Below are 22,763 nucleotides of genomic sequence, written 5' to 3' on the forward strand. Positions count from 1 at the left end.
TCGCCGCCCGGCCCCTCGGGCCACATAGCCCCGCCCCTTCCCTTGTAGCTCCGCCCAGCCCGGCATGCCCCGCCCCCAGACTGCACGCGCGGAGCGCCCCGCCCGGCGGCTCAGCCAATCGCGTTGCGTCGCGCGGCTGTCGCCTGGCAGCTCGCGGCCGTTGGGTTTGAAGCGGCCAACCGGGGCCCGTCCGCGCGCCGTTTAAAATGCTGCGGCGCAGGCGGGGCGGGCGAGCGGCGGTGGCGCGGCGGCGGTGAGTGAGACAGGGCCGGGGTGGTCGGGGAGGCAGCTTTGAGGCGCAGTCTCCAGCGGGAAGGTTGTGGTGAAGGGGGCGAGGGGAAGGGTGAATGTCCCTTAGCGGAGCTACGGAATGTCCCGTAGAGCGGCTGGGAGGGATGTTGGCTGAGGGAAGGGAGCCCCGACGAACGGAGGGCGGGCGTGTCGGCTGACGGAAAGTGCCTCGAGGAGCGGTTGGGGAGAGCGGGGGGTGTTTGGTGGGGGGGAGGAGTCCGAGGAGCGGCCGGAGGTCTTGGAAGGTCCGGTGGTGAGGAGGCCGGCGGGGCCCGTCGGAGCCGGCTGCAGCCCGGCCGCTGGGCCCGGCTTACGCCGCCCGCCCGCAGGACCATGGCGCAGTTCCTGTTCGAGGCGGACCTGCACGGGCTGCTGAAGCTGGACACGCCGATCCCGAACGCTCCGCCTGCGCGATGGCAGCGCAAGGCCAAGGAGAGCGGCCCCGGGCCCAGCCCCGTCGGCGTTTCGCCCATGAAGCCGGCCAATCGCTCCCATAGCTCCAGCAAGACGCCGTCCAAGACACCCGGTGAGTGTCGGCCATCAGCGGCAGAGGTTGAGTGCGGGAGTTTCTCCTAGGTTGCTTGTCAGTAGCCACGAGGCTCTGGGCTCCCTGCCACGCTGCTCCACCGGCTTGGTGAGCAGGCAGGAGGAGGTGGGCTGTGCTCCTGGTAATCACCCACCTTCTTCCCAGCATGATGGGCAGAGCTCTGAGCACTGGGACTGGTGAACTGCTGATCCCCCAGCTGAGCCTTGCCGGCGTAACTACATGTTGGGACAAGTGTGGGTGGGATTGTCAGCTGACAGCTTTACATCCTGTAACAGTGTTTTTATATCCTCCCCTCATCTACGAACGCTGGAATTGTTGCACTAGGCCCAAGGAGTTGTTTTCTGACGGTCCCTAACCAGAGTTTGGTGGCGGGGGGAAAATATAAGTTAGTTGTGACTGGGTGGCATGAGATCTGAGTCCTGCTTGTCTAGAATTTGTCTGGTGGGTGTGATGTGGAAGAGTGTTGGGTTTGCTCTCATGAAAGTTCTAACACAGGCTGTTAAATAGCTGTAAGACAGTGTTTTCATATGTGAATGCAGGCAAATCTGGATCCAAAATTCAAAGCACCCCCACAAAGGCTGGGGGGGATCGCTACATTCCCAGCCGCAGCGCTATGCAGATGGAGATGGCAAATTTCCTCCTCACCAAAGAGAATGACCCTGCTGAGGAATCTCCTACCAAGAAGGTGAGCATGTTTCTAAGTTACAGTTACTTCAACAACGACTACCAAACACTTCATCCTTCCTGACCCTTTACAAAGAGGTGAACTATAGGTTCTATCAAGTGGGACTGACAAGTCCCAGCCATCACTACTTGCAATTCTGGGCTTTGGGAGCCTAGGATGAGATTTGAGCTGTGGAGACTGCCACACACTCTAGCCTATGCTGCTTCTGGTAGCAAAATTTAGCTTTTGACTAATGAGGCTTTAAAATATAGCAGGCAACAAAAACACAAAGCTGTGAGCCTAGGCAAAGTGAAACTGCTGGTGGTAGCTATTCTAGGACAATGTCTACACAGGGAATGTTTCTGGAATGTTTTACACTGTTCTGAAATCTGTTTATGAAGCATTTGATCACTTGTGGCTGCGGCTTTTCCCACTGGCAACGACACTGAATTTGCCATTGTATGAAAATCTGAGCAGGACAATGTGTAAAAGTCTTAGGGAAAACTGTTTCAATCTACCTATCTGTGGCTGACCCTTGCAGCACAGGGTCACTCCTGATTGAACACCTCCTGATTCTAAAAGAAGGGGGACTTAGTTGTCTGTTTTAACTGCAGTGTGGGAGTTGTTTTAAATGCATTTGACTGAGGGTGATTTGTCTCCATAGGAGCAACAGAAAGCCTGGGCAGTGAATCTGAATGGTTTTGATGTAGAAGAGGCAAAGATCCTCCGTCTCAGTGGAAAACTACAGAATGCTCCAGAAGGTATGATACAGGGTCTGTGGGAGCTGAATCAGCAGGGGAGATCTGGTCAGAGGAACAGCAACACAGAGGCTCTGTGTGTGGTCACAGGAGAAATCAGCTGGTTTCTGAGAGCTATACGCACTGGTGTTGTTTCCTCTCTTTGGGTTCCTGAGGTTGAGGGAGGGCATAACAGTTAGTTACTTAGTTACAGAATTTATTTAGGAAAATTGCTATGACTGCTGGTTCCTCACCCATACTCCAGGTTGCAAACCTTCTTGAGGTCTGCAAGAGCATCAAACTCTGGGCTGTGCACTTTCTAGCTTAACTGTAACTAAATAGGATACAAAACCCCAAGTGTTTGTTAAATTTGTTTCCATGAATGACGGAATTGTAACTCACCCCTGTTCAGCAATTCTAACTGCCAGTGATGTTAGCACGTTGTACATTCACACTTGAGAATCTATCTTGTAGGACTTTATTTTCACTCCAGGGGATTCCTAGTTGGGTGAGCAGCACTCAGCTGGGAGGAACCTAACTCAGGTTAACAAGCCTGTTCCTCTGCACACAGGCTATCAGAATAACCTGAAAGTGCTCTACAGTCAGAGAATGACGCCTGGATCCAGCAGGAAGAATAGCAGATACATTCCATCAATGCCAGACCGGATCTTGGATGCACCAGAGATCCGCAATGACTACTGTAAGTGGGCTGCATGGTTGAGTGCTGGACATCCACAACACTGCACCGGAGTGCTGACCCTAGGACAGTGTAACTGGCCAGCTTGTATTATTTTGTGCACCCAGGCTAGCACAAATCACTTCTGGAGTGTCCCTGTGCAGCCTTACAGGAACAGTGGCTTAGGGCACTGTGTAGATGACTGGGAGCAGGGTACCTGACCTCACTAGCTGGGCATAGTGACACCCAGAGGACTGCCCCTTACTAGTATGTGTGTGCGTGCACATGTGCACACACGTACCTGCTGCATCAGCATGGGTGAAGGGCAGGGCTCTCTAGGTAAGCATGGTGTAACCTGCATTGCTTTTTCAAATTGTAGATCTGAATCTCATAGACTGGAGCTCCCAGAACTTCCTGGCAGTGGCTCTGGACAACTCTGTTTATCTGTGGAATCATGCTTCTGGGGAGATTATCCAGCTGCTGCAGATGGAGCATCCAGATGTTTACATTTCCTCTGTGTCATGGATTAAAGAAGGGAACTACCTTGCTGTCGGTACAAGTAGTGCTGAGGTCCAGGTGAGTGCAGGAGTAAAACTAGAGGTGTTTTCTAGGGATTGACAGAATTGTGGGGCCTGGGGACAAAAAGCTTGGCTGGCAGAGAAAGGACACCACACACCTGACTTGTCTTCCCTGGTATGGGGTGGAACTGCCCATGCAGCCAAGTGCAGCATGCAAGGCAGGGTTTGGTTTGGGGGTTTTCTGATAAGTGGCATTACCTTCTGTGCTATAGTCATGAGATAGAAAATTTCTTTGTTCCCATCCTGAGAAGGCTGAATGCCAGAGCCTGTGCAGTGAGGTTCCTAGGGCATAGCAACAGGACTGGGTTTCCTCTGAAGAACTTTTTACTTTGCCTCTCTAGCTCTGGGACATTCAGCAGCAGAAACGTCTCCGTAACATGACCAGCCATTGTGCCCGTGTGGGAACCCTCAGCTGGAACAGCTACATCCTCTCCAGGTAAAGCAGTGGGTCAAGGGCAGTTTCCAGCTGTTGCAAATTCCTATCCTTCAGTCCAAGCATGGTGTGGGTTAGGGATGGCAGCGGGAAGTTTCTGTCCTGGCTTAGGATTCTTAGTCAGTTTTAGCTGTTGGGAGAGTGAGGAGAATATCTTCTGTATTGCACTTGGCGCTGAAGTTGTAAAGAACTTGTGTGTTTCACTCACACCAACAGACCAGTAGTGCTGGGAACACTGGTTGAAACCCAGTGACAGGTACAGCAATCTTGCAACAACAAAGAGGGATTTGGGTGAAAATGTGTCAGCCTGACCCTGCAAGCCTTCTCTTCTCTCTGCAGCGGGGCACGGACTGGCCACATCCACCACCACGATGTCCGAGTGGCTGAGCATCATGTGGCTACCCTTGCTGGCCACACACAGGAGGTGTGCGGACTCAAATGGTCTCTAGATGGCCGCTACCTGGCCAGTGGTGGCAATGACAATCTGGTGAATGTCTGGCCATGCACCCAAGGTGGGGGTGGAGATTTTGCTCCTGTACAGACCTTCACTCAGCACCAGGGTGCTGTCAAGGTGAGCACAGGGCTGCCAGGGTCAGATGGCTGTGTGCAAGGCAGATGTGCAGCACTGGCTGGGTGCAGGTTGCCTCTTGCATGTTTTAAAATGAACTCTTCTCTTTCAGGCTGTGGCATGGTGCCCATGGCAGATGAATGTTCTAGCCACTGGAGGTGGCACTAGTGACAGACATATCCGCATCTGGAATGTGTGCTCTGGTGCCTGCCTCAGTACTGTTGATGCCCATTCCCAGGTGAGACATGAACAACACCTGGCAGCACACCCACACAGAGCTGCTGGCTCCTTAGGCCCAGAGGCATGGGAAAGGAGGGGGGACAATGCTCACCTCTGAGTGGGTAAGCATCAGCACAAGCAGTTTGTCTTACCTGTGTTCCTGCCTCCTCTCAGGTCTGTTCTATCCTGTGGTCAACAAACTACAAGGAGTTCATTTCAGGCCATGGCTTTGCACAGAATCAGCTGGTTCTATGGAAGTATCCAACAATGACCAAGGTTGCAGAGCTGCAAGGTAGGTGGACATAGCCTGGGGAAGGGGGGGCTGTTAGAGGTTGAAGGAAGCTGCACTCCTTGCTTTGAGCTTGCAGCATCACTGATATAGGATGGTATCCAGGGGCCTGAGGCTGGGAGTAAGGTATGCCCCATGGGCTGTGGAAGAAATACCATTGTTCCAAGTGTATGCTTGGGGTCTGAAGTCATGCTGCCACAGCCAGTGTGGGGATTGCTATGCAAGCTGGCAGGACTCATGGGAGCATACAGGAGTAAATATATATATGCTGATCAGCTTAGCCTTGACTGCACCCTTGTCTTCCTCCTCAGGTCATACTGCCAGAATCTTGAACCTGACTATGAGCCCTGATGGTACAACAGTGGCCTCGGCAGCTGCTGATGAAACACTGCGACTCTGGCGCTGTTTTGAGATGGACCCCATAAAGAAGAAGGAGAAAGAGAAGGCAAACAGTGCCAAAAGCAGTATTATTCACCAGAGCATCCGCTGAAAGCAGAGGGTTGTTGTGGGGAGGGGGATATTTGGTTTACACACTGTACAGTATTTTAAATGTTAATAAATTGCTTAACTTGACATTTTCTTAATGGAGTCTGATGGAAGAAAATGGTATGGTTCCCAGACCCAACTACTCCCTGAGGCTGGGGCTCTGGGCAAATGGTGGCTTCAGTTTCTGTTGTGTCTTGGCTCACAACCACAGGTGCCTTACTCTGGCTCTGCAGGCAATACTCCCTTTGTCTTGTTAGCTACAGGCAACCATCACTACCTGTTTATACTGCTGGGAGTTAGAATAGCTATTGGAAAAAGAAGGGGGGGAAAACATACAGCAGCAGCTGTAATCACCCTGAAGGCCAGAAAGGGGCTGGCACTAGCCTAAAGCCTGATGCAAAACAGAAGGTTTAGTTTACACTGCCACAGCCAGCCTGCCTGCCATGCAAAGCACCCCCACCCCTGTGCTCAGCCTTCAGTCACATATTCTTCCAACAACTCTGAACTGTCTTCCCCTCCTGCTGACAAGAAGCCCTGGTACCCTGCAGAGGCTTCATGCAGTGGAGCAGGCACCAGGACTCAGCTGACATTTGTTAGAGCATGACTCCCCTGTACCTGGAACAATGCCTTTTTTTCCAAGCTCAATTGTGCTGGAGCAAGTTGCAGGCAACCTATTTGAGCCCTTACCTGACCTGAGCAACAGTAATGCTGCTCTGCATGGTGGAGCCACAGTGTCTGAGGTAGTGGGGCTGCACAGACCTATCAAGCCTGTCCTTCAGCTGCACCAGCATTGCCAGGGGCTGCTGGGGACACTGCACAGCTGATAAGCACCTTGGCCTGTGCAAAGCAGCTCCACAAAGCCTGTCTCCCATCAGCCCTCAGTGATTAGCTGAGGGTGGATTATTAACCGTTCTCACCTTCCCCTCAGCACAGTACCACACTGTACCTAGCACCAGCTATGCTTCCTGAGCTTTACACGAGCTGGAACCTTCAAAACTTGGAAACTTGTGCTCTGCCAAGGCCAGTGAGAACGTAACCACACCCAGCAGAGCAACCCCCCCCCCCCCCCCCAGCTGATATGGGGGGCAGAGTCTCAAAAAACAGCAGCTGAGCCCAGCACCTTCTCAGCAGTGCTGCTGGTGCATCCCCATTTGGCCACCTGGGAAAGACCACAGGAGGTCCAAGGAAGGAGGTCTCCCTCTTTAGACACAAATCCTAGGCTGCAGCTGCCGCCAATGGGGAAGCAGGCACGAACCCAGATGCAAGGTTGGGCTCTTCCCCAGAGCTGTGCTGCTGTTGTAGAAGACCTACCCCACACCCCTGTACTTTGGTGCTGGGAGTTAGCACAGACTTGCCTTCTAGGCTGATTAGGCCTTCCCTGCTCCCTGACCTGGAAGGAAGATTTTACATGTCTGAAAGCTGCTGTAATTTTTTCACTCCCGTCTAAGAGCAGCTCAGCTTTCTCTGACAAGCTTTTTCTCCTTACCGCATACCCCACCCCCCAGCTGATGTACATTACACAGCCCTTGAAAGTCCTCTGAGCATTACTAGAGGGTAATGATATTGCAGGGTCTTTGGCTCCATACTGGTCCCTTACAGTCTTGGAGTGAGGAAGAGCAGAGGAAGGAAGTGGGCACTGATCCAACAGGCCCATTAAACACAGCCCTATAAGGTGTGAATTCAGTTCACAGCATGACAGCATATTAATTACCAAGTGCCATGGCCAGCCCTTAGAAGAGCACAGCTAACAGGAACAATTGGAGGAAGGGAGAACAGAGTACATGCAGGGAACAGCCCATTTTAAAATGCAAGCCTAAGTAGTTTAAAGCATTGTTACTATTTTGGGAAAAAGCAAAGACAATCCTGTCTTTACCAAGAGCCAGCTGGAGGGGAGAAGGAGGCTTAACAGGAAAAGATCCATGTCAGCTGAACCATCACCTACAGCTCCTGAAGTGCTGACTTCTGAGCACTGAGCTAACATTACACACCACTTTGGCATGGACCAGAACAAATTCTCACCCAAGTCTTTACTCCCAGAGAATCATCAGCACTGCATAGTGCAGCAGCCAGATCCCACTTTATGACTTCTTGCACACAAGGACATTGAGCACTATAGGAGAGGGTGGTGTTCAGGTGTAGTTTAGGTCTATTAGTCACAGCAGTTCAGTCACTTGAAGATGCTTTCCTACATTTCAGAGCATGGCCTTGAGGTGTACAGCAGCCCAGGTCAGATCAGCAGAGCTCTCTCACATCAAGCTCTGCTCCAGGGCTTTGGCTGGACATCCACCACAGACCTCCCACCCCACAACCAAACGTACACTGAAACTCAGCATCTGGATGCTCCTGCTCTAACACATTCCTCCCAGCCACAAGCTGCCCAGCTGGCTCCCCACTCTTCTTCCCAGGCTTGAGTCAGCACCCAGGCTAGCCTCTGCTCAAGAGGGCCCCAGTCATGGGATGATGGGGAAAACAGCCCTGCACCCCAACAGTAATGAAGGGACACCAGAATGAGACAGTTGGAAAGATAACAGAGCCAGGCCAAGATGCACTTCTGCAGCAAAAGCAAGGCAGCAACATCAACCTCCCTCCAACCAGCTACAGAATGAGCTACATTCTGCACAGATTCATGCTGCAGGGGCAGTCACAGGATGGCAGCACTTTTTGCTTTGGCCGATGCAGTAAGTACTCAAGTTTCCAAGGTCTCTAGTCCCTGCTCTGCCATACCTCAACTCCCCATCATTTCTGAAAAGCAGCAGTTCTTCCTGGGCAGGTGGCCCAGGGCCCAGCCCACACCCACACTCCACCCCAGCCATTTTTTGACAGGGTGGAGTCACTTTCACAACAGAAGCCTTGACACATAAACAGAAGCCTTGCTCCAGCCCTGAGCACTGCTCTACCGAAACACTTGGAAACAATCTGCCATCTGCTTCATCAGCACACAACTATCACCCTCTTCCCCCAGCACAAACCTGCTACACCAGCTGCTTCTCCCAGCCCTGCCTCCAGCCACCCTGGGCAGGACCCAGCACCTGGAACAGCTTCTGCTTACATTAAACCAAGAAAACAAGAGGACAGAGCCATTTCTCCTTCTGTTTGTTTATTTGTGATAGAAGAGCAGCCCAATCTGACAGGGCCTGGCTCCTTCACCTCATCCTAGAGGCTATCAGCATGTTTTGGTTACAGCCAGAGCAGGTGACAGGCACCAGGCCAGGAGAGCTGCTGCACTGCCCTGCTGAAGGGCAGAACACATCTTCACACAGGCCCAGTCAGATCCACAGAGGCAAGAGGTGTTCATTCTTGCACCACAGCAAAGCACACTAAAACCGCCCTCTACTGTGCTCAGGCTATGCCAGAGCACAGCTGGTCCCAAGCAGGAGAGCCCAGCAGCTGATTTTAGGGGCAGTTATTGCTCAAGTCTTGAATTTACAGGAATGGAAGTGGTCCAAGACTAGGCTGAGCTTGGTCTCCCCCAACCTGGAGCAAGCCACCAGCTGCCATAGAGGATCAGGTAAGTGTGGCTTAAGCACACACTAAGCACCCAGCCCAGGTACAAGAACGGCAAGGCAACCTGGGCTTATTGTGTGGGGGAAGCCTTTCAGGCTGTCACAGCCCCGGCTATGTACTAGGCACAGGGCATGTGTACTGTACTGGGCAGGTCTGGGCCCTTAAGTCCCGTAAGTACTGCCCCTACATTCTCCACAGACACCTGGGCACAGATACGCCAGGGCAGGACTCCCAAACTGGGCACAAAGGGTCCAGAAGGGACATGCAGCACTGTGGCAGGGAACAAAGTGGCACAAGGCATCGTAGAGCAGGAGCACTCACACATGAGCTGGCAGTAACAAGCAGCCAGGGACAAATCTGCTCATCCACACAAGCTCTTGTGAGACAGGGAAGAGGAGAGGGCACCAGGACAGGAAGCAGTCTCTTCTTTTGGTCCTACTCAGAAGGAAATGGCCCCTAGGCAGAAGAGCCAGATGTAGGCACTTGGGGAAAGTTCCTTTGGAAACACTGGAATGGGACTGCAGCCCCACAGCTGTGATGCAGGCAGCTGCCTCTCTGCTCAGCAACACTGAGAAACAGCACAAGCCCTCCCAGGAGGGGAAGTGGCCCATAACTGCTCAGAGCAGAGGGGCTGAGCATGCAGACAGGGGACAGCAGGACTGGGCACAGGGGTACAACAGTCTGTAGGCACTTGACTTGGCTAGTGGCACCCAGGAGCAGAGGGACAGGTCCCAGCTGCCTCTGCCCCGGGGCTCTCATTGGCTCTGGGAGCACTTTACCCTCTAGTTGGCTTTGACCTTGCCATTGGTGACAGTGCCATTTTCATGGATGCTGCTACCGTTGTGCTGGGCTGCTTGTTGAGCCACCCTGGGCAGCCGTTTGCCCTTGGTGTAGGACTGGTACCAAAAGTTGGAGAAGAGGATGAAGAAGATGGTCCCATAAATCCAGATAAGGTGAATGAAGATGGGGAACTGGTACTGGCAGTTGGGCATGAAGTAATACTGGGAGATGTGGACGGAGACAATCACAAATTGTGCCTGAGAGCAAGGCAGAATAAAAACAAGTTATTCATGGAAGCAGGGTCCGGGAACCCACTAGAGACCCTATTTTTAAAGGCAACACCTAGACTCCTTTCCCAGCCTGAAGAAGAGGTCCTTATGGTGAGGCAGTCAGCAGCAGCTGGAAGAGGCAGGCACAAGGCTCAAAGCAGCATATGCCTCTAACCCTCCCAAGATAGCTGCAGCCCAGGAGCTGAACAGCACCCACACCCCAAGCAGGCTGGTAGAGCTAGCAGAGGCCCACAGTGAGGCACAGCTGCTAAAAGCTCAGAGCAATATGCTACAGAGGAGACAACTACTGCTGCTGGCTGTACCTTTCAAATCTACAAGGGTTGGCCTGCCCTTCACAGCAGGCACATGCTCTGCTCCACCACACAGACTCACCAGCTGGATGGCTGTGATGTGCTTCTTCCACCATAGGTACTTCTGAAAGGCAGGTCCGGCTGCTGAGAGCCCATAGTAGAAATACATGACAACATGCACCATGGAATTGATCATGGCATGGAATGAGCCCATTCCCCCTGTTAAGATAGATTTTCCTTAGTGTAAGTCAATACTCCACAGCAATCAGCAGTACACAGAGCTGCTAAGAGCACAGCAGGGCCAAAACCCCCTTTCTCAGCATGCTGGGATAACTCTACCCAATCCATGCACCCAGGCAGTTGCCATCTTACCTGGACCAAATTTTGCTCCCCACCACCAGCTCCATGGCAGAACAGAGTGGTGGAAAAGGTGCAGGAATGTGACCTGTTCATTCTTCTTCCGCAGGACAAAGATCACCTGTAATGAAAACCCAGCAGCATCAAGGACCTGCAGCCCTAGGAGTAGCTAGAGCAGGCTGGGCCATTAATTCAGTGTCAGATCTCATCATCATGTGATGATATCATCAGTGATGTTTCCCTCCCTTTCTCCCACTCATTGTGACCCATTAGGTGACCCCACAGCTTCCAGAACTGTAGTAGGTAAAGAATGGCCTCAGCATTAATATTCCAGAGTGGCCTCCCTGGCAGTAATGCCGGAAGAGAAGCACTGCTAGGTCAGACTGGAAGGGCTGCAAAAGCAACTACCCCAAATACACTGGGCTTCAATTCCCTGTCCAGCAAATGACAGGGCCTTCTTAGTAACTCACCGTGTCTGTCAGTTCAATGAACTTGGAGAAAACAAAGAGCCAAGCGACACTGACCATCTGTAACAGAACAGGTTAACATTAGAGACCCGCCTCACCCTGAACATGCCCATTGAGTGAAGGGCTCCATACAGTTACCCTGGCATGAAACGAAGGCCCAGAGACTGCACATCCTCTGCCTCAGGAAAGGCAGAAGCTGTGAACCTGCTGTCCAAGCAGAAGCACTAAAGGCCATCCCCACTTATCAGGAGAGGGATGAGAACTCACCCTGAGGGCCTTGGGGTCCTGTGAGAAGTCCACAGGGTCACATCGCCAGGTGTACCCAGTAAGCCACCCTGCCATCAGGAACTGCAACAAGAGCATCATCAGGGTGAGACCTAACACATCACCCACTGCACATCAAGCTCTGCACAGAAGGGCAGAGAACAGCCAGAAAAAGGGTGCCACATCACCCACACAGCCTGCACACACTGCTTTATACATGCCCAACCAAGCTACTGACAACTCACCTCATAGACTATGTAAAGGGAGAGTCCCACCAGAAAAAAGTTGTATAGCACCATGAACTTCTTCAGGTTTAAAGGCTTCCTGTTGGCCATTAGCCGGGGACCCAAGGATAGGACAAAGTAGACATATCCCAGAAGGATGCCCATCACAAGGAACGGGGACTGCATCAATGGATAATCAGCAATGCGGGGGTCTGCAGAAAGAGCCATAGTGCAGAGCAGTTAGCATCCTCACCCCAGCCTGCTGCCAGCGGTGCTACTGCCACAATGGAGGCAAGGCCATGGCAATCCTGTTCTAGGACACAAGTGCAAGTAGGGAAGCAGTCTGCAGCAGAGGCTGGTGAAGTCAGCCGGACTTAGCACAGTATAGCCTGAAGACATGCTGCAGGACAGCCTGGAAATCTTCTGTCCAGGAGAGCACAAGTGCCCCAAAATGATTTGTACAGGCACTGAGGCAGGACAGCCTCATAACAGGCAGCACAAAAACCCCAGAGCTGCATCTGTGTAGGGGCAAAGACAGGATGCAGTTAGACCCAGGGATGCCTCGGGAATGCATCACCTGGATCTCCACCACCCCCCAGTGCCTCTGGCAGGAAAGCATGTAGTGCTACCTCTGATAGCTGGGCAGAGCCAAACACTCACCTGCCTTCTTCATGAAGTCCTGATACATAGTCACAATCCCCTCCATGGTGGTGGCAGTATCTCTGTGGAAAGAGGCAGGGGAGATCAAGTAGCTATTTTTTCAGGAGGGCAGCCTACAGAGCATAGCCCTGCAGATCAGCAGGGCTGGCTAGTGCTGCTTTCAGCTGATCACGCACTAGCATCCACTTTCCAGCTGAGCCACAGGCCTTCTTACTTCTCACAGAGCCTGGCCCTGTTTCCCCAGCTCTGCTGGGAACCACATCAAGTGCCAGCAGTCCTTCCAAGGCAAGACCTCAACATTTCAAGCCAGCTAGGAAAGCTTCCAACCTCAGCACCGTATCTACAGCCCCTTAATCTTGCTCCTGCTGTACAAGCTCCAGCATTATCACCCACAACCACCATGACATAGCCACCAGCATTGGCAGCCATACCTACTCAGCACACTGCTCCGTCTGACCCTGGTGTGGAGATGCAGGGCTGGCCACACTCTCCACAGTGCAGTGCCTTTATGATCAGCTTTGGGCTCCTGACAACTGATTCCCACCACAGAAGCAGCACACCATCACTGGCAGGCAGATTACACAAGGAAGGAAATCCTTAGGTTCAGAGACAAGCATCGGTTTCTAGTGTCAAAGTTCCTGGTTTCACATCCTTGCACGAAACCCTCCGGACAAGAACCTACCAGCACATAACCTAGTACCTCAGAGACCAAGTGCACCTCGCTTGGCAGTGGCATTTCCACTCACCTTCCAGACAAGAGAAAGCCATACAACATAAAGCTGCAGGGACCAGGACTGACACTCCCCACACTTGCTCAGCCTCAGTATAAACACACACCAGAAAGTGATCTGGGAAGATGCTCCCCAGAAAAGCAGGAAGGGCCCAGGCTCTTAGTGCTGCAGGCAAGCTGGAAACACCCTCACCCATCCCCCTGTGCTCTCCAAGCTCTCCCCAGCCCACAGGACACCAGAGCAGCAGGAAGGGAGGCAGAGCATAGGCCCAGCCTCACCTGATTCATCCATCTGTGAGGGAGGCATTCCCCACAGCTGCTACTAGACACTCCACCTACCCCTTCCCTCCAAGAAGGTGCACAGGAGTCACTGCCCACACATGTCCTGGGGAAATGAGTCCCCAGCCCAGTCTCCCCAGGAGGTATATTGCTGCCACCACCAGAAAGCACACTGCCTCTTCCAGACCAGCAGCCAGGAGGCTGAAGCCAGAGTACCCTTCTTCCCAGTAAGGTTCCCAAGTACTCAGCAGCCACTGTCACCTCAAGCCCCCACCAGCCAACACCAGCACTGCTCCTTCAGCTTCACGACAAGAGGAAGAATTCAATGTCATCTTTGTTGTAGGCAGGATGGCAGTAGACACTTCCTCTGCAGAGCTACCAGGCATCTCCATGGCAGGCTTTGCTGTCAGTAATCTTCAGGGGGGCCTGGCACACACCATTCTGGCTCACCATGCCCTGCAAATCAGTTTGGTGCAGCAGTGGTGCTGGCTCTGTGCCTGCCCAGTCATACCCTCTGCATTCCTCCAGACTGGGGAGTGCCACCTCTCTGCAAGGGCAACAGGCAGGAAGAGGTCTCCTTCATATCAATCCTCCAAAAACACCCATTCCACCAAGCAAGGCTCCAGAGCAGCCTGCACAACCACGGAGCCCAAGGACAGAGCCCAAGAAGTTTTGCTGTGTTTCAGAAAGCATAGATAGGTCACTGGTGCCATCTTGGAGGCAAACGGAGCAATAGGGTAAAGCCCACTTAGGTCTCATCCCCTCACACATCAAGGGCACCTCAGCAGCAAAATAGATGCTCACCCTCCCAACCCAAGGTTTCAAAGGGTTTAATAGCAAGTAATACTCACTTTAGTATCACAGTGATGCAAGTAATATTTAAGGTTCTGCCTTTATATTTAAGAACACTGCCAAGACAATCCACTCTCCACATGCAGCAAAGGCCAGCTAAAAGTATAGCAGGAACTACTGCATCCTTAAGAGACACTCAAGGCTCAGCTGTGGGAAATACAGCAAGTACAAGTCTGGAAAGCTGCTGAGCTTTATGTTGCTTTAATGGCTAAGAGCAAGCTCCAAACTTGTCTGTCTAGTTTCAGCTTTCAACCACTACATCCAGCTACACCTTTATTTGCTAGATTGAGGAGCCCTCAAGAGTCAGTTCCCAGCAGAGGCACCTGACTATTCAAGGTCTGCATTTATCTTATCAAGGTGAATGAGTCAGCCTCACTACAGGTCTAAGGCAGAGACAAAAATCCTGCCTTGTACTTTCCTATTTTGGGCAGGCTAGGATGAGAAGGGTATCAGCTGTCTTTGAGCTCAAAGCTACATCTCGCACTGCAGCAAAACACTTCAGTTCAGGGACTACAGATCACTTTGCTGATGCTGGGCCAAAGCCTCCAGTACCAGTGGACAACTAGGACCACAGCTCAAAACAATTCATGGTCCATGACAACTATTCCAAGTAATGGGAGAAGCCCATTTGAAACCAGGACTAGCACAGAAGTCCCCACCAGCATGAACAGTCACAAATCTCTCTTACTGCTGTTTTGTGAGGCACCTCCAACACTTCTACAGCCACACATGCCACAGGAAGTTGGGAGGCATTGGACTTGTCCTGAACACAAGCTCTGGGCAAGCACCAAGACTTCTACCAGGACAGACATAGTAGAATTATGCTAAAGGCCCTTACAGAAAGGACCTGTAAGTTTTCCTCAGTTTCTCTAGGCAGAACAACATCCTGCCAAATTAAGCTAACAGAGCAACCACATCTCCAGGGAAACTCCTGAGGTCTTCAGGTCTTTGCATGACCTGGCATCCATCCACGCTGGCATGCTACATCATCCTGCATCAAAGTGGCCAAAGTATGTCTTGCCCTTCTGTCTCCCAAGGGGCAGCCACTGGCCTCGGGGTGTTGACAGCTGAGCAGCAAAGTGCGAGTTGCAGGGCAGACCCAAGAATTACATTCACTAGGCAGTGGGATGTGAAGTGCACTGCCTGCCTAAAAATCATGACTTTTCCATGGCAGCCTTTCTACTGCAGACAGGGATTTTCCAGCACAGAGCACCAACTATCCAGGAACCTGAACTCTCCTCTGTCATCTCCTCTGTGCACAACACCCCTCTGCACTCTGAGAGGGGTTCACCACCCAAACAGGCATCTGCTTTACTGCACTCCACTGCACATCACACACTGCGGGTGTTCATGGCTCAGTGGTTGGATCCATCCTCTTTGCGCATGGAGGACATTTACTTTCCTCTGACTCCTCCTAAATCCTGACCTTCTTAGGTAAGGAGTTGGGAGGAGATGAGAAACCCAAAGCTGAGCCTTGAACAGGTGAAAAGAAATCAAGCAAATAGGTTGAGGCATCCCAAATGAGCAGGAACCCTAGGGGCCCAGACACACCCTGCATGATACAGAGAAACCTTGCAACATATCTCCTATCTCTCAGCAACAGGGAGTCACTTCCCCATGTCAGAGAAAAGTTCCCATTATTTTTAAACTAGAGTATCAGGCCACAATTTGCTCCAGTAACCAACATCAAGGATTAAATACTTGCTTACACCAAGCAAAGCGTACACTGCATATTTCCAGCAAGCTATACAGATAATCAGTGCAACTTCAGCAACAACAGCAAGGCCAGCCCCAGTCAGACCACAGCAGTGTCAGAACCATGACACTGACAGAGACCAGAGCTCAGCCCAGTTAGTTTTGTTAACAGCCCTGGAGGGTGTGCATCTCTCCATACAACAACAATCTGCAAGCAACAGACTCTGCCCCAGACATTGAATACTCCTACTCCTCAGCATTCAGGTCAGAAATCAGTCCTGTAATAAGTGCATAAACAGACACCCTCATCTCCCACTAGTTTTAATTAAAGGCAGCACCAAAACCATCTGGTAGGTGGCCACAGAGCTGCCACCCCAGGGAGAGCTGGCATAGGGCCCTCACCAAACTCGCTAAAGCAGGCCTGGCCCCTGTGGGGTTTCCCGGGGAGTAGCAGCCCTCAAAGGTCAGGAGATAATCAGTTGGCCAGATGTGAAACTAACTCACATCCCTGACCTACAAGCTGACATCAAGGCTTGATGCCTAATGCAGTTTTGAGCTACATCACCTCTCAGGTTGAGGTATCTTCCTCCCTGCCATAGCACCTGTCCAGTTGCCTGGAGCTCTAGAAAGTCACTGTGGGGTCCAGCAAGGCCTGCACACAGCCCCACATGCTCATGGACTATAGTTCCCTGCAGAAGAGTGGAACTGATCAAGCCAGGCTCCGGCAGCTCCAGGCCAGGCACAGATGGGGTGTGTACTGTACACACAAGGCTGGCACTGCAAAACATCACCACCAAGAGCTGACAGTCAGTTCCAGAAACTTTCCTGAGCTTATGCACAAGTGAATCCAGCAAGATGAGGAACATGAAATTTTATCTGCCCCAAACAACACACAGGCAGCAATGCAATCAGAGTAAGACAAGAGGGGGAAGGAGCCCAACCACCATAAGCTGCAAACCCCTGTTTTTTATCAGTTCCACAGTGGGATCACTTTGAAACTGAAGTGTACAGTGAAGCACAGAAAAGTGAATTTGGATCTCTCAGTCTGCTGCTCTGTGCCCAGTGAAAGGGAGAGGGGCTTGTAACCAGGCATGACACACTTACTTCACACACAGCATCTCCTGTTAACCAGCTGAAACACACACAGCAGAGGCCACTCAACAGGAGAGCTGTATTCAAATAAATTTGCAATCCTGCAAATAATTTCAGCTATTCACTGAAGACTCAAGTTATGAAAGCATTATTCACATGCTTCTAAAGTCATGATCTTTCTCAAAAGAAATCAGTCTAAAGACATGCCTGACACCAGCTCACCAGCCATGGGAGACAAGACTGGCAGGACAACCAGAAGATCTACATTTTAAGTATGGAAAGCCATACCAACAGATTAGGGCAGAGCAGTAAAGCAGCTCTGCTAGCCTGGCACCTCGGATCTGAGGATTCGGGGCAAACTCTGACTGCAGTTTGAGAACAACCAGTCCCAGAACCCAGTCCACAACATAACTACAAAGACTGAAAGGAAACTTTATGCTAGCACCACCAGATAAATTTTCCTATTTGAAGGTTATCCACTAGTCGCTTCCTCTGGCTCACCTACTTCATGCTGAGTGTCAAAGGTCATGGCCAACAACCTGGTACCATATGTTCTATATCAGCATATTCTGAAGTCAGTACAGGAGGTCTGTGTTCACATAAGGGATGCAAACTCTCAGAGCAGTGATATGTAACAGCTCTTGCAAGAGCTGCCATTGCAACTGGTGTGGGAATCAGACTGGCTGGGTGCTGCTCCTGGCACACTGGATCCAAGTGTCCTGCCTGAAGATGAGTGGTTTCCTCATCTTCACCAGGTGTGTGTTAATACCCTACCACTCTCTCACGCAGTGGCTGTAAAACCCTGAGGCCTTTGGATAACATCCTACAAACGGATTAAGCTCTTCCCTTCCCATAATCACAGGAAGCAGGGAAAGCAAGAGGAGACTCCCAGATTAGCAGGAAAGCTTCGACTGACAGTCAGTGTGGCACCTCACAAGCTTTCAGGGAAAGGACACTCATTGCAATAGGGTACTGGTAACCTCGTACAAAAATCAAGGCAGATAATCAGACTTCAAGGTCCCACAAAAACATACCTTGCAGTAAGAGGTTTAATAAGCAGAGCATACTTTTTTCAGGGGCAGCACCTCCCCAAGCTGTTAAGAGTAGTTTACTCCTTATCCCATTCAAAGCTGGTGGCTGCATATTCAGAGAACTGATATCAGTAGAGATGAGAGCAGTCAGAGAAAAATAACAGAAAAGGCAACATTAGACAGAAAATCTGACATAGCAAGGAACAAAGGAGTAATGAAGTGAAGGAAGAAAAGAAACCATGTGAGATAGGAACAAAAGTGGAAAATAAGGTGTTTCCTTTCTGAGCTAACCATATTGACATGTGTCACTCCCTCATACAGCACCAGGCGAAGGGGGAAGGTAGAGATGGCTGAGCTTCCTTTCTCTGAAGTGAAGGCACCCAGCAGCCCCCCAGAGGCACAGAGCACACTCAGGAAGGACAGAACCAGGCAGGTGACAGGAGGACAGGCAGGGCTACATTGAGCAAGGCAAACTTTTAACACCTATATCCAAAATCAGGTCAAGCCTTTTAAAGTCACCTAGCAAAGAAACAGTGTACCCCTATCTGGAGGTGGGACAGGCTGTACCACAGCATTCATCTCTGGTTTTAATCACTATGTAAATGCCTCAATACAAGGCTTCACATCTATTCTCACAGCCCTGGCTATAATCATGACACAGTAATGAGTAGTGTGCTCTGCCCCATTCAGGCCTGTGCATTAATTAGACAGGCACATCAAGATAAAAAGGACATTAAAATCTACAAAGCAAGATACAGAAAGGAAAGAGTCACAAATTCCCTCCAACAGCTTTATTTGGACTATTCAAGAAGTCCAGGTGTGAACCCAGAGCCACTTCTCAATGAAACAAGGGGCCACTGCCTGGAACTTACCATGACATCAGCTTTGGGTCCTGTGCCCTCCACACCAAGAAAGCAGTGGAGTCACACAATCTTAAGAGCAGGATGTTCTCTAATGGTATGAAGATGCCATACTCCATTAGCACAGTATATGCACCTAGAACCCAACAAGCCTGGGGCTTGATGGCTACCACGTTCAAGCAGGTTCACAGTCTTCCAAGCACAAAGAAAGTGAAGTATGAAACCTGGTTACCTCAACATAAGTGTAGATTAACCTCTCAAAGTCAGCACACTTGCTTCTACTGCTGTACAGACAGGGAAAGCCTCTTAGGGGTAAGTAGAAGCAGCACGAGTTATAAAATCTGTGTGTGTACAGAGCAAATCTTAAAGGATGAGAGCAAGCTAGCTGATCTGACCCACAGAGTAAAAGCACTCCATGCAACAAAGCTGGAGAACTTGCTGCCACTGACAGCTCACCACCCTGATCCATCCCAGAGGGAAGAATTAACCTTATGACACACTAAAGGAAATCAAGAAACATCAGACCCAGTTACCGCCTCCTCCATCTTCAAGCCACTAAAGGCTCAGAATGCAAACAACAGTCTGATGGTGGGGAATAGGCTGTGGCAGATGCAACTTGTCATCTCTGAGAAACAGCAGTCCCACAGCTCCTGCAGGGAAGAGTCCTGGCTCCTGGGGACCGTCTCCTCCCTATAAGAGCCCAAGCTGCCTCACCTGTTTGACTGGCAAGAACCAGACTTTCCAGCCCAAGTACTCCCACCATCTGACATCTGGTAGGACACACACCAGCAGAACTCCAACACAAAAGCACAGAGACACAGAGCATCTCTTAAGCCATCACAGGCACCACTCCCAGTGTGCCCTGTAAGCATCTCAGACTGAGTGTTCACTGTGCTGTAACCCCCAGCAGGAAAGGAGAAAGCATTCAACTGTTACATTCAAGGACAGTGCCCAGCCAAGCACCTGCTTCTGACACCAGCTTCAGAGGTTCCTCAGGAGGCAAAGCTTTTCTCCACCAGGAGAGAAAAGATACTATGCAATAAGCTCCCTTATTTTCTGTCTCTAACATATGATACAAGACACCTCTAGGTCAGAGCAAGCTTTTACTCCCCAGTCTCAGTTTTAACAGTACCTTCTCTCTCTTCCCTGAATGACCAAATAATCGCCCTCTCAACGGACTGTCAGGAAAGAAAAATCAGAATACAACATAAGGCAGGACCACAGAGGCCCAGGCTGTGTGGGTGGCACAGCTTAATCTGCAGCAAGATGCAGCAAGTAGATGCTGCAACAGCTGGCATCTTGCTGACTCTCACAGGCACAGGCTGTTAGCAGCAGCTCACACACATGAGCTAGAGTGTGGCTTCCTAGGAAAGAGATAAGGCACAGCAGTCTCAGTCAAGCCCTAAGGGCTCAGCCAACTGTTTGACTCTAAACTATCCTCAAGAAGCTGCCCAGCAGGTCTGGTAGGAAGGTCAGCTCCATCTAGCTAGGAATCTGCCCTGGCTGCATTCTGGTAGAAGAGAAGGTGGCCAGTTTGGGACAGCACAGCAGGATGGATGCACTGCTGCACAGGCAATCCTGGTCTCCAGGAAGGGAAGAGATGCTCTGAGGAAATGCACTAGCAGGTAAAGCACCCAGTGCTATCCCATGCTTCCAACTGAGAATAGGAAGGACTATTCATCCCACTTCTCCCTCCCTGCCTTCAGGACCTCAGAACCAATATGATCAGTCATTGGGAAAGCACCTGACAGTCTCTCAGCAGGCAGCAGCCCAGGCGCTAAGGCATAGATAGCCGCCCCCAAAGCTTCGCCTCCTGTTGCAATGCTTATTTATACTGACTCATTTAGTCTGTTACAACGTAAAAAATAAGTAGCTATCCCAGCTTCCACTTCGTTACAACAGAGGAACTGGCCCATGTGAAGAAATCCACAGACCAAGCCCTGTATTGGAAGTGGTTATCGAGCCTGCAGTGGTCCAGGAAGCACAGACTCCTGTGTACAACCATACCAGTGCCAGGCGAGCTCGAGGCCAGGCAACTGCTGCCACCAGGGGGGTGACAGTGACCTCCTCCTCCTGCCACCGCGTTCCAGAGCGAGGGCCAGCGGGAGGCCAAGCACCTACACGAGCCAGCACTCAAAGCTGACATTGTGTCGCAGCAGCGGGGGAGGCCTGGTACTGCCACCCTGCCCGGAGGAGGAGGGAAGAGCCATCTGAATGGTTACATTGATGCCGAGAGCTGTCTAAAAGAAAGCTCCCCAGCAGCCGGAGGCTGCTCGCGCCCCGCGGCAGAGAAACCGCAGGAGACCACCGCCCTCGGCTGCTCAGCGTACCAGCAGCTTTCAGCCCGGTGCCCACGACGGGAGCCGGGCAGCGCCCCGCTCAGCCTTGCTGCCACCCCTGCAAGTCCCTCTGGCAGAGGCCCCAGCCCCGCTGCCGCCGGAGAGAGCGCCGGGTTCCCCCCGCCCAGGCCGTTCGCGGCCCGGCTCGGGCGTGGCGCGGACGGGCCCGGAAGCGGGGCCGCGGCCCAGCGGGGCCTGCGCGGCTGGGAAGGGCCGCAGCGGGGCCGGAAAGGCCCCGAGCCCCCGCCGCGATGTGTGAGGGTTCAGCCACCTTTCAGCGAGCCCGCGGGGCTACTCCGCTGCCTGTGGAGCTGGGACAGTTCCGCCGAAACGCCAACAGGGCGATGCCGATCTCGTTCCTGAGGCTGCGCAGCCACCGGTCCCTGAGCCGGGAAGCAAGCGTACCCTGGGCTCGGGCCACCGGCCAGCAGTGGGGAGGCAGCCCCGTCAGGGCCGGGACCCAGCGCGGCCTCTGGCAGAGACCTGCCGAGGTGGAGGCCGGTGTTTGTGCCACGGCACACAGCGCGGAGGGACAGTCCTTTGCCCCAGCCGGCCGGGAAAGCATCCCAGCCTAGCACAGAGGGGCCGGCTCTGACCCGAAGAAGAGCAGCCGACTGCGGGAAGGGAATTGCGCCCTTCCCTGGCACCAGGGGTGCGCTGGGGCAGCGGCACCAGGCTGTGAGCCAAGGAGCACTGCAGCTCCGCACACAGTCAGGACCCTGCTGCTTTTGAGAAAAAAAAAAACAAAAAAAAACTTCAACAACTCAACTCGGACTCCACTTGGGTCCCTCCGTCTGACACGGGCAGGTTTGCACACTGGTGGACTTGCCACACTGTACTGCGGGTACTCCCCTTTCCGGGGGGGTGACAGCCTCTACAGCCGCACCCAGCGTGATCACCCGCCAAGGGCACGTCACGATATCACAACACCCATCCCACCCATCAGGCCACGGCCTCCCCCACGCACCCCTCCAGCCCCGCGGTGAGGAGACACCACACACCTCCTGCCGTGACCATGAACATCCCAGGTGACGGGAACATGGACATATAAATGCACAAGCCTCCTCCAGCAGGCTAGTTAACAGGTGCCAAACCGGCACATGGCTTCTCCGGGGCAGGACCCGCCATTCCTGGCAGCAAAGCTTAAGCCCCCAAAAGCAGCTGAACCCTTTTAAGGCCTCCCCAGTACCCTCCTGCTCTGCAACTACCTTCCAAATCCCCCTCAGCACACCCTATCGACCAGCCTCGACCCACCGCTAACCTCGGACACGTCCACCCAAACTCCCCCCTCACACACATGACAAAGGACCGCTGGAACAGACCAGACATCCTCAGCCCACTCCCGGCAAGTGAGAATAAGCCCCACACTCTCCACCCGACGACCACCCGCACTCACCACCAGCCGCACCCCGTTCTACCGCCGCCACAGCCCCCCCAGCCATTAAAGAGGGAAGCCCCGCCCCTTCATCGCTGCCGATTGGCAGAAAGTGCAGCGCTCCGCCCCCAGGAGAGCCGGGGCCAATCGGAGCGCCCGCCGCGTCCCGCCCGTTCCGTGGCCACG

General features: G+C 52.4%; 2 protein-coding genes across 5 annotated transcripts; one reads left to right on the plus strand and one right to left on the minus strand.

Moving 5' to 3' along the window:
• The first annotated feature begins 3 nt into the window (after positions 1-3).
• Positions 4-5,577, plus strand: CDC20 (cell division cycle 20). The gene is made up of 11 exons (XM_015636353.3): positions 4-253; positions 621-817; positions 1,378-1,523; positions 2,167-2,263; positions 2,811-2,939; positions 3,295-3,491; positions 3,835-3,929; positions 4,266-4,497; positions 4,607-4,732; positions 4,888-5,005; positions 5,314-5,577. Exons 1-11 carry the CDS (start codon positions 207-209, stop codon positions 5,490-5,492), a joined length of 1,563 nt encoding a protein of 520 aa, XP_015491839.1. The 5' UTR covers positions 4-206; the 3' UTR covers positions 5,493-5,577.
• A 2,989-nt stretch (positions 5,578-8,566) lies between these two features.
• On the minus strand, positions 8,567-22,657 carry ELOVL1 (ELOVL fatty acid elongase 1). Of its 4 annotated transcripts, none has more exons than XM_015636355.3 (8): positions 22,599-22,657; positions 12,325-12,386; positions 11,686-11,876; positions 11,444-11,524; positions 11,180-11,236; positions 10,725-10,830; positions 10,435-10,571; positions 8,567-10,029 (listed from the first exon to the last, which is right to left on the minus strand). In XM_015636355.3, exons 2-8 carry the CDS (start codon positions 12,368-12,370, stop codon positions 9,775-9,777), a joined length of 873 nt encoding a protein of 290 aa, XP_015491841.1. In that variant the 5' UTR covers positions 12,371-12,386; positions 22,599-22,657; the 3' UTR covers positions 8,567-9,774. The 4 variants fall into 4 exon arrangements, with proteins under 4 accessions (XP_015491841.1, XP_015491843.1, XP_015491842.1 ...); XM_015636357.2 differs by lacking the exon at positions 22,599-22,657 and adding an exon at positions 21,972-22,001; XM_015636356.3 differs by lacking the exon at positions 22,599-22,657 and adding an exon at positions 21,474-21,655.
• Positions 22,658-22,763: the final 106 nt, after the last annotated feature.

This window comes from Parus major, chromosome 8 (assembly GCF_001522545.3).
Source record: "Parus major isolate Abel chromosome 8, Parus_major1.1, whole genome shotgun sequence".
NCBI lineage: Eukaryota > Metazoa > Chordata > Aves > Passeriformes > Paridae > Parus > Parus major.